This window comes from Oncorhynchus tshawytscha, unplaced genomic scaffold, assembly GCF_018296145.1.
Source record: "Oncorhynchus tshawytscha isolate Ot180627B unplaced genomic scaffold, Otsh_v2.0 Un_contig_1712_pilon_pilon, whole genome shotgun sequence".
NCBI classification, from domain to species: domain Eukaryota; kingdom Metazoa; phylum Chordata; class Actinopteri; order Salmoniformes; family Salmonidae; genus Oncorhynchus; species Oncorhynchus tshawytscha.
This window is the reverse complement of record NW_024609028.1, coordinates 59,019-70,892: the sequence shown is the minus strand read 5'-3', so window position 1 is coordinate 70,892 and position 11,874 is coordinate 59,019. Positions and strand designations below refer to the sequence as shown.

Here is an 11,874-nt window from a genome sequence, read left to right as displayed (position 1 = left end):
CTATTCAATCATAAATCATATGAATAATCCATAATATATTAATTTTCATTTTTTGTTTGCTTTATTACAGTGCAAAACAAAATATACATATGTGTATAATATATGCATATATTATTTAAAGTGTTTGAATACAGGAAGAAGAGGTACAGCAATAGGTCAAGGTCCCCATGGTGATAGAAAGCTCTCTTCCAAAGCACTGTGAATGACTAGGGAACAGCCCTGAAGCAGTTGAAAGGGACTGGATCTATGACAGTAAATATCCCTACTGAGTTTTTATGACAGAAATCATGCCTTGAGATACTAAAAAAACATTTAAAATGTGTTTAAATCATATCTAGATGTCACATTATCTAAATGGCTGTGGGTGGCTTGAATTTCAAACCAGAATTCACCCAGTTCCTATTATGTGTGTGTGTGTGTGAATCCATTAATGCATTGTTAGAGAGCCCACAACATTCTGATTTGTACTACAGTGATTTCTGTTCATCCTTTGGATAATACTAACAAAAAGACCAACCCACTTGCCAAAAGAAAAATGAAAAAAACATGTATTTTTTTAAGTATCTAACTTGATTGACACAGGCACTTGGTGAGTGTTTTAAGTTGGAATGTGAAATTTAGTAAAACATGTTTTTTATTATTTTTTATTATTTCTTAATACTGATAGATTTATCATGGGTCTACTGGTTATTTAAACTCTGAATCATCTTATTTCACAAGGTATTTTAGTAGGCCTTTAGTCAACTTCAACACAGTGGCTTTTCCCCATGCATTCATAAAACAGTATCAATCAATACAAATCACTCAATCCATTAAACTACTCTTCCTGTTCACTTCCTGATAGACCATCTTGTAGTTTTTACTTACAAATAACAATTATTGTATTGTTCCAAACCCAGGTAAGTACCGATTAATATAGTCCTACCTTGTGTCAGAAGCTTAAGTTTAAAAACCAAACTACCCAAATCCTACAATCTGGTCTAAAGAAGCATAGTATTTGCAGTCCTTTAAAAAGAGGTCATGAAAAAGGGAAAGTATTCAAGTACTGTTTCCAGTAAAAGGAGGGAGAAGTGTGCTTGTCAAAACCAGATGGATAACACACAGTCTCAACACCTTTCCTCCATGGTAAGGCTGGGCGTTACAGCCAAAATATAGGTTTTGTCTAAATGTGTTTCATGATTAGTGCATGACCTAGAACGGCAACAAATAAATTCTTTGTGATTTTAAAATGGGCTTTCTCCATTCTGATGGTTTTATACTCAACCAAACCAGGACAAAACTGACAGTGAACTAGTCCAATTTGTAGAACTTTTCATTTAATTTAGCACTGTATCAAAATTCTGTTATTGTAAAATATATAGCGGTATGTGGATCCATACCGGTATTCACAATATAGTCGCCCAGCCCTCCTCCATGAATGTAGCATTGACCAACAGTTTGCCTGGACAGAATCTAAATATGTTTTTCCAACCCATATCCAGGTCCTCTTGCAGTATACCAAGGGTTTTCCAGGCCATTGACTGGTACATGGTACTGTGTCCATGTGTCTGAGCTGGAGCATTTAGTCTGTCTGGGTTGAGGTCCATAGTCCACAGACAATGTAATCCAAAAAAAAAAATCCTAAAAGATTATATTGTAATTTAAGGTGCATTTCAGTCATCTGACTCCTGTATTTGTTATGAAAACATTTATTACCCCGGGTATAAATGTTATCTGGCACATTATCGCACATATTCCTATGGTTTTAATAAAAAACTAAATGAAACAAATACGATTAAGGGACATGGAACATTTTGATAGCTGCAGTAACTGATAAATGTCATTCTCTATGATTCCATCCCCCTTAACAAGTACTGATGCCCATTCTGCTAGTCATTATGATACTAGCTGAGCGATGAAAGAAGTAAAACCACTTGACTTACACAAAGCCAATACTTTTCTTGTTAAAAATGTTAAATTGTCTCTTGGGGAATGAAATAAAAAACAAAACACATTAAAAAGTGTTAAAAGTAGTAAATATCCATTCATACAGCTGTCATTTTGCTTTTCCATACAGAGTTCTAGAACTGTTCGGTCTTCCCGGAAACTTAGACTCCAACCCGGCATTGGAGAACTGATTCTGATTGGATCCTGGGGGTTCTCTCCCATTACCTTCCTGCTACATGTTTTTTCTTCACTGTGAAGAAGGCTGTAGATTCCCTCTACTTGACTGTTCTGTATGCTCCAATGACATTTGATGAAAGGCACTGTATAAAAACCTAACTCATTATAACCCACAACATCCATCTACACAAGCCCATCATCTGTGGTTGAAGGATGGTAGATTGTGTTCTGGAGGATCAAGTCCTATGTTTCCCCAATAGAGGGCAGTACTAGCGTGGTTCTGAAGGTTGAAGAAGAGGGGTGGGCTTGGAGGTGAAAGTCTTGTGGTTGATCTGGTGGACGGTAGGCTGAGGGGTGTACGGTTGGTGTGAAGAGGCTTTAAGGCTGCGGTTCTCGGTCTGTCCTGTAGATGGCGGTAGTAGAGGGGTAGGGTGACTGACAGCACTGCTAGCTGGAATCCCTCTGTTGCCTGAGCACCGTGTAGACATCCTCCACTTTACTGAGCCCTTCGAAGAAGGGGATTAGATCCAGGAGCTCGGTGTCGGCCATGTCATCGAACCACGACGCCACAGGCACCTGCAGCCACACACAGACGGGACAGAGTCAGACATGCATGTAGTTACAATGAGATCATTACAATGGCGAGGCACCAGAGTCGGTCATACAGCTCGTCACAACGAGAGCCAGGCTCTGGTTCCAATTAACTAGTGAGCTAGTTAGAATGCAGCTAGAGAGACAGCTGGTGGCACTTTCCTTCCAGTGGTACGACGTCCTGCTTCTAAATGGTCCTTCAGTCATAGAATGGTATAGTTTATAAATGATTCATAAAGGTTTATAAAGAGTTTATCAGATTTAAATATGTAGTTATCTATACAATTTTAATTGCAAAACATTTTCACATAACTAAAAGTTTGATAAAGCCAGTCAGTCAACATCTGCCATCTTTAAAAAAAAAAAATTAAAGTAATGGATGCTGAAAAGGAAGGAGGAACAGAAAGAGGAGGGGCCAAGGAGGAGGATGAGGAGGAGAGTGGTTCTTACAGCGTTGTCTGGGTGGAAGACGTAGGAGGCTGGGGAGTTGTCTATGATGATGACCTTGTTCAGGTCCCTGCCCAGACGACTCAGGTCCTTTACACGTAGTTCCCCCGGTGGAACACACACGACTCACGGAACAGACGGCCGCGGAACGCACCCCACTTATCCAGCAGGTCTGACACTGGGTCAGCATACTGGAGAAACACACATAGGGGTCTCCGTATCAGGTGAGGAAAACAAGTGACATGTGATTTCCTGTCTTCTGCAGCTTTTGACCAGCATTAAAAAGCCCCAATGCAGCTGTTTCTCTCAACATGTTTCTCAACATCAAATCATTTCTGGGTAACAATTAAAGTAACGGTCAAAAAGAAACAAATAGCTTCTTAGAAAAATAGTAATTTCTCTAGCAAGAATTTTGCTAGGAATGTTTGGGAGTGGTCTGAGTGGGAAGGGGAAACTGAATGCTCTCTGTTATTGGCAGTGAGTTTGGAACTCTTTCTTATTGGTCTATTAACTAATTTGATGTCACCAGGCAGGCCAAAACTCCATCCCACCAAAACAGGCTGAAATTTAAGGTAGACTTTTCAAAACAGCTCTTACACTAAAAGGGCATTATCATTTTCACACCACTATTCCAACCACAGAGTGAAATATAAAACACAGAAATATCACATTTTTGACAGCAATGGGCCTTTTTAAACAAACTTGTTTTGATTGCTGGTTTAACATGGTGTTGTCCTCACCTTAGCCAGGCTAGCTGTGAACAGAATACATTCAAACAGCTCTCCCATCCTCTTAAGGAACTCATCCACGTGAGGTCGCTTCAACACATATACCTGGATGGATACATTGTATGTTAAGTTTAAGGTTTAAACAACAAATACATTATCTTTTCACCTCTCGTCTTAAACAAAATGAAAAACCCCCCACCCACTGATGCATTGAGCCGCCTTTCACTTCTTCTTTCCGTGGTGGTCTGCTGCCGAGGGTCATAGTCCTGAACCAAGTCATGCAGAATAGGCTTTTTCTGAACAAACCTATCCTGGATTACTTGAATCAGGCCCAGGCCCAAGATACATGGCTCCAACTTGGAGAACCATGTAGGAGGTGACAGTCTCTCAGCATGACTCCAACCTTCCTTTTGTGGTAGAAAACCCAAGGCCTCAGATGCCATTCTAACCCAGCCCAGAACCAGACTGAGCAGTTGGTAACATACAAATATACAGTATTGTAGGGAGCCATAATATACCTTAATAATACTAAAGGATTTAACATGGAAAGGTAGAGGCCGATGGCATTGGTCTGTGACAGTTGGGCTCGTCACCATGCATAGTGAGAGGCTCACCTGATGAACAGTTCCATCGATCTCTACGGGAATGATAAAATCAGCATTGTTCACCGGCTGTGGGAACAATAAAGATACATTATTTTGAACAAAACCACTTAAAGACATCCTGAACACCAGAAACACAGTATGCATGAGAGTAACCATGTGTATTTAGAATATTTAGAATTTAAAAAACAGCTAGTCTGGATGTGTGAAAGTGGCAACAATGACAGAGATGTCATTGTGACTGCCAACAATAATACTGTGGAGAAACAATTTCTTTCCTCGCTCTCAGAGTGTTTCTCATTACTATTGGACATTACTTCCTGGTGATGTCATGCTTTCACAAGAGGGGAAAAATCTCTTTCATAAAAAGAAAACAAGATGCAAAAAGGCAAACAAAAACATTTGTGTCCATAGCATTTGCGAGGATAAGACATTTTTTAAAGAAAAGCTAAACCCCAAATTAAATGGTACAGCAATTGTATCAAAGTTCACCAATAGCTTTAGAGCTCATGGATGATGGGAAAATGCATCTGTGACTATATAATATTACTAGTGTAAATGGTGAAGCAGTATGTTCCTGGTCTGACCTTGAATGAGCTGTGGACCAGAGTTTCATCCAGGTCTATGACAACACAGATCTTCCCTGCGTCTTTTGACTTGGCCTGAGGCAGCAGCGGTCTGACTTGGACCTGAACAACACACCCAGTTAACATACACAAACCACAAACTAACATTTGTCATGATACATGTAAAATACAAACTACACTGTGACATAGACCTAAAAAACCACCAACACCAAGTCACGTGCTAGTTTCTAACATTCACTTTGACATCATAAACACACAGACAGCATTTACCTGGACTTACGCAAACACTGCATATACAAACTAGACCACAGAGCATTTACCTGGACCTACGCAAACCATAAACCATATACAGAGATTAAAACATCCCTGAACCATTAAAGAGAGCAGTGGTACATACCTTGGAGACAGTCCCGTTCTCCTCCACCAGTAGCGGGGCGTTGTTGTTGACCGGTGGGGGCTCAGCCTGGTCATGACATAGGCAGCAGAAGAGGCTGTGGAACAGGCCTCGACTCCTGGGCTTCTTAGACGACGAGCGTGGGGGACCTGGAAGAAAATAGTGAGTCCATCCGTCAGTCACACAGTCTTCCTGTATCTATTTACTCTCACTGCTCCCTGATGTGGTTTATTCACCGACTCTTAACTTGAGACGTGGACATGTTGTAGTTTGAACTCTTGCGTAACTTGTGGGGGGGGATGTCGATTGAACGTATGCGTGGAAATTCCTGTAGCCCGAGTTGGGATTTGTCCCGAAGCGAACAACATATTTCTGCAGATGTACTGTACGCTCAAAGGATAAACATGTGATGTAATGGTTGTTTTTCAAGTTAAATCCAGCAGAATTTATTTCATGTATAGCATCTTTAGTCTTTGACCTCATTGCAGTCATTTGGCTTCAACCTGAAGCCCTTTTCCCAATGGTTCCAATGAAAAACAATTAACAGATAAAACAGACTTTACTTGGTTATTAGTTATAAGAGGAATGTCCTTGAGGCGAGAGACATGATTGTGCAGCTTTAATATTTCCATGAGGAATATGTAAACTTAGCTAAGAAAGTCATGCGAGGGGCATGTCACTTCAAATCAGTGACAGTTTGAGTAGCCACTTAAATCATTACATCTAACTCAATTTATTATAATGTCGAATCTCTATTTCTAACGTTGCCTGACGATGACTGCAAGTCTTGGAATAAAACATTTTCTTAAGACTAAACTGACTTCCCTTTTATGTAGAGTTTTTGTTTACTATAATAAAGCTCTAGAGTTCCACTACTCGCTCTCTGCAAACTTCTGCCAATCAGAAAAGGGACAAATGCTTTCCTTAAACTCTCCTCCCTTTCATTCTCTTTATTCCCTGTCTTTCTCTCACTCGCAACGTGACCGTGTTACAAACTTTTCACTGTCCCCCCTTTCTTTCTCTCCCTCTCTTTCTCTGGCCCGTTCCAGACCTGTGACCCCCTTTCTCTCCCTCTCTGGCCCGTTCCAGACCTGTGACCCCCTTTCTCTCCCTCTCTGGCCCGTTCCAGACCTGTGACCCCTTTCTTTCTCTCCCTCTCTGGCCCGTTCCAGACCTGTGACCCTCTTTCTCTCCCTCTCTGGCCCGTTCCAGACCTGTGACCTCCCCTCTCTGGCCCGTTCCAGACCTGTGACCCTCTTTCTCTCCCTCTCTGGCCCGTTCCAGACCTGTGACCCTCCTCTGCCCACTGCCACGTCCAGGCCAAACCAGAACAGGAAGGGGAAATGCAGGGGCAGATCAGAGGGGAAACAGATTGTGTCAGCCCACCACCACTGACGCAGCAGGATCAGATGTCACCACACACAAGGTAGGTTACAGAGAGCAGACAGTGGCCTGGGAATAGGGCCTCAGCAGGGATATGTCTAATCCATTACCTCTCCTTTAAAGCTACAATATCTCACTTTTTGGGTGACCTGAACAAATTCACATATAAATGTGTGTTATAAATCTGTCACTCATTGAAAGCAGGTTGAAGAAGCAGTAGATCTGTTCTATGTAAACTATTTCTATGCTTCCTTTCTCAAGTTGTTTTTACTATTGGTTTTGTACACCAGCTTCAAACAGCTGAAAATACAATGTTTTTGGTAATGGAGAAATATATTTCACAGTGGTTTAGATGGTACAATGATTCCCTACACTATACATGCTTGTTTTGTTACAAACTGAAATTAGACAAACTATTAGAATTTTGGCAACCAGGAAATAGTCTAGAGATTTCTGCATAGTGTATCTTTAAGAGAGGGGCCCAATTCCAAACCAGGCCCTAGCCATAGATCCTGGTTGAGTCCCTGCCTAACAGATATGAAAGGGTTGAAAGATCAACCAGAGTGCTTTAAGGATTCTTATATTATTGTAGCACAGATACAGTGGATCCTGCCTACCTATCAAATCCTTTCACATCTGATAAACAAGAGGAGTCTCTGGGTTGGTTTGTGACCAGTAACGCAGGTTGCCCATTGGCCCAGGTCAGCTAGAGGCAGGAAGTTACAATGTTAAACAGGAAGTCCATCAAAGTCATGGGCTCTCACTCCATTTGTCTCTCCTGGGCATGGCTTTCACACAGTGCTTCCCTTAGGATTTATTTCAGCCATGGTGGCAAGGTATGTGGTACATTGCTACTGGCGTTAGTGCAATGACACATGCTAGCTGTTCCCATAGACTTCCAGGCATTAAGCCAACGACTATCCATATAAAAAAATGTGTCTATGAATATAGGGAAACACTGCAACATAAACCCGTCTCTGAGAATAACTGTGTAGTAATGTGTTATCGAAACAAATAGAGGAGCTACTCATACCAGGAAGTAAAACTAGTCTACCTGGTACAATTACATCACACACACTAAATACAATCCCTACTTGGTGCCACCTCACACCTTGCTATCATTCCGACAACGTTGTGACCAAGTTGTGGACAACAAACCAAATGGCATTTCACATATAGCCTATGGCAGTAGTTTAACTGTGCCATCCAATGCTAAAGTACAAGGTGCGTGGGCAGGCCTTAATCTCTGTTTTGAATGGGTCATTATAATGTAGATACTAGGGCTGGCTACTTAAAATGTACAGTCCTCTTGTGGTAACTGCTGATTGCATAACAGCGGGAAAAGCTTTTCAAGAACACACCACCCATAACACACGTTAACCAGTCTTCTAGAACAATGGTTAATGTAAACAAGTCACGCGTTTATAAATGCATCCGTCTGTAGCCTAGTACACAGCTGCGTTTTAAATGTTAAAACTCTCAACAAGTAATTTCAGAAGTGTACGCTTTTTTAGGAGGTCTATGACAGACAGCAACTGCAGCCTCGTCAATTAATTGTAGCTAGATTACGCGATTTGATTGAGTGGGCTCGTCAGTCCTCACCGCAGTGACCTTGCCTGTCAAAAAGTTGCGTCGCGTATCACAACAATGAGGCCATTTGAAGCTTAGTTGTTGCCATTCATTGTGGTTACACAATGGTAGACGATTGCAGATTTGATAGTTTCGTTTCGTTAACGCTGTCCTTGTCTTTGAAAACACCCAATGGACGACGAACTAGGCTAGCTAACTGTGAAAAGTTTTGAGTGTGGTACAAAACAACTGACGTGCATATTGAGAACTTTCTCCAAAACTTACCCTTCTCTCTATTCCCTCTTCATCTCGACTAACTTGCGTGATTATTGAAGACTGGTGGTCCATTGCACCAGACTTTATCCACAATAGAAACTAAAAACTTTGTTCCGTTTTAGATTGTTCGCTGACTAAGAACATTAAATTATAAATGTGCACAAAGTTACATAACCGCAAACAGTATTTAAATACATTACGCATCCAAACGATTACATTTCTCGAATATTCAATGACGTACCAGAACGGTATAAAATCTACAAATAAAAGTTATATACATTTAAAAGTGAGTTGGTAACTTTGTTTCAACATGGAGTTCAACTCCGCTCTCAATTTGAAGATACAAACATGGAACTCGGCGGTTTCAAGGCTTCCCATTCCTTTTAAAGTGGCACACAAATGTATGATTGTGCGCCGAGAGTGGCAGTCCACTTTTTCAAGAATACTCGACAGACTACGACGGTCCCTTGAACCATAAATTATAGGCCTATTGTATTTCTGCGTTCATAACATCTTGTAATTTCGTAAATATCAGGATATGACTGGGAAAAACCTAATTGAACGCACTTCCCAACTGGTATTACTAGTGGGAAACTAGACTATCATCCCTATGCTCCGATTTTCCCACTGCACCTCTCTGACCTAGTTTGTCAACAAAAAAGACAGCAAGCATGGCGGCATCTTCAGTAATTGTTATTTATGGTAAGAACAAAATACAAATTGTTAATACAAAATTGATTCTGTTAATCTATTATAGTATAAAAAGTGAAAGCAGCTCTGGCATACTTTTATGCCATACAAGTATTTACGACTTCACAACTGGTAATTACCACCTTCCCACTTGCATATGAACGCATCATAAGTAACAAGGAAACAAAGATACATTTTCAAAATGGAACTTGAAACCTTTTAACGACAGAGAAGAAGCTGTCCACAAGCTGTTAACAGGTTTAAAGCACTACGTCGCATTCTACTTCTACCTCGACAACAATCCTCTTCGCTGACTTGGGGACTTTTATTTTCGTCATAGCCTTCACCTTTAATTACCTTTGTAGCTTGATTGACAGAAAGTATTTAATACTTCATGCAAATAAATGTAATATTATATTCTCCTCTCTCGAACACTTGGCATTATATTCGCCCTGCGAATGTTTACAATTTACAGTAGTAGAGTACATCAGTTGCTTTGCGTAGCCTACTGTACTCTGTAGAACTTTTTATATTCTCAAATGAACGCCCAGTTCGGGAACCCTTGAAACTGACGACGAGGGGAAAAGGATAGGGAGTATCGTTCAAGTGCAAGCACTGTCGGAACAACCGCTTTAGTTCAATAGGAGTCCAGTTTAAAGGGAATCATAATGAAAATGTGTGTTTTGCAATTGTATCAATAGTTTATTACAGACTATTTCATAAAAACATTTTAAACATTTCCACATTATAAACACTGCAAATTAAATCATTTACAAATCTTCAACCATCCAAATTCTTACAAAAAGAAATACTGTATGTATGATGAAAAGTAATACATAAGAGTCTCTGTATACCAAAAAGGACTTTCTGTATATTTGTTCTTTATGGCACCTATGTCCATTTTGTACAGTAGGCCTAATGGTAGACAAAAGTGCCCCAAAATTGTAAGATATGAATAGTTCAATAAATTAACAGAACACATACTGCGCGTCATCTGCAAGTAAGCCATTAACATGGACAACACATTTACATGATAAAGTTTGTAAATTGACCCATTTTAGGCAAAATTGACTCACTAACAGACTGCTGGTCAAGCTAAGAGCAACCTGTCCAATCAACAGAACATACTGTAGAATGCTAGTCCAGCCATTGGCGCAGTGATGACGTTGATGAGGTGTGACAAATCCAATAGAAGACTATAGAATCTACATAATCAAAGTCTGACCGTTTTCATCAATGAAGTTGCACTATTGTTCAACTTGAGCATCAACCACAGGACATCTGGTTGCTCCACTAAGATACTCTACTATATTCACAGGTTTATTATCTGTGTCTATGAACAGTATAATCACAAAGGTGAGCAATATTTTTGCACTGTTTTCATTGTATTTAGAAAATCACCCAAACGAAGAAGAAAAAAGCACACGTGCAAATAAATGAACATGAAAAGGTAAACAGGTCACATACAATTTCATGAACAAAAACGTTTTTATTTTTGGTTTTGCGTTTTTGAAATGTGTAAATAAATGCAACATAAAGTTAGCAGCATAAATGATGGTACATTCCCATAATCACCACCAAATATCAGGATGCAGAAATAAGGCTGTGCTCTAAAATCAAACTGACAAACATGTGTGTTCCAGGTTAATTGTATTGAATGAATTTTCCAAACCAAATGTCCTGTTTTATATATTTAAAAGTTCTACACACATTGCAATAGCAAGCTCGGAGTAGTACTAGCAGACAGTAGACCTGAAACAGAAACAAATCGTGCCAGGTCCAAAAACAAACGATAACTCAATATTTTGAAACCGTGTTATCCAACAACCCAACAACTGGTTTCAAATCTCAGTTGATGAACTGTCCAAGATTCATTCTGTTAGGCCTCAGTAGAATGAGACTCCATGCAGTCTGTGGGCTGGTGCAATGCTCATGGCTCTAATCTCCACTCCCATAACTTACTCAGGCACGGCCTCACTCTGTGGAGGATGAGGACTCAGAGTCCTCCCTCTATCATGGAGCCCACTGTTCTGCACCACACATCCCCCATACCTCCACCCTCTGGTGGCTAGTTAACACTGACATAAGTCATATGCCTTCACTTAGGTAGGTTTGGTGCGGTCGATGTGGTTGAAGAAGCTGAGCTGGAGTAGGAGCGTAGGAGGACCCTGTGTTTGGTGGCGACCTCGGTGCGACGTCGATGGTGCTCCCCCAGGAACTCTTCAGCTTGGTAGTGGTGAAGGTGAGCGTCTGTCTCCTCAGCTTCATCAGGTACGAGTCCTGCAGCCATGCGTGGGTGAAACAGTCCTTGGTGCTCGGACGGGCCCTGCGTTGCAATAAAACACATGGTCCAATCAGGGATCAGAACACAGGAGTCCTGTACTGATCTAGGATCATGACCCACTTTTTTTACTTCTTTTTTTTTGTACCCCTTTTCGTGGTTTCCAATTGGTAGTTAGTCTTGTCTCATCGCTGCAACTCCCATACGGACTCGGGTGAGGCAA

At 40.7% G+C, this 11,874-nt stretch overlaps 2 protein-coding genes across 2 annotated transcripts in view; both read right to left on the bottom strand.

The window, feature by feature from the left end:
• Positions 1 to 38: 38 nt before the first annotated feature.
• LOC112266335 (carboxy-terminal domain RNA polymerase II polypeptide A small phosphatase 1) lies at positions 39 to 9,057 on the bottom strand. Its single transcript, XM_042314037.1, is given in 8 exon segments — positions 39 to 2,679; positions 3,145 to 3,237; positions 3,240 to 3,332; positions 3,882 to 3,974; positions 4,484 to 4,540; positions 5,059 to 5,160; positions 5,456 to 5,601; positions 8,686 to 9,057. Coding segments are annotated over 8 exon segments (780 nt in total). The 5' UTR covers positions 8,753 to 9,057; the 3' UTR covers positions 39 to 2,550.
• Positions 9,058 to 10,049: 992 nt separating this feature from the next.
• LOC112267666 (striated muscle preferentially expressed protein kinase-like) overlaps positions 10,050 to 11,874 on the bottom strand; it is a 59,879-nt gene continuing 58,054 nt past the window's right edge. Inside the window, 2 exon segments of the mRNA XM_042314038.1 lie at positions 10,050 to 11,593; positions 11,596 to 11,696. Of these exon segments, the coding sequence (XP_042169972.1) occupies positions 11,469 to 11,593; positions 11,596 to 11,696 (226 nt within the window). The 3' untranslated portion in view covers positions 10,050 to 11,468.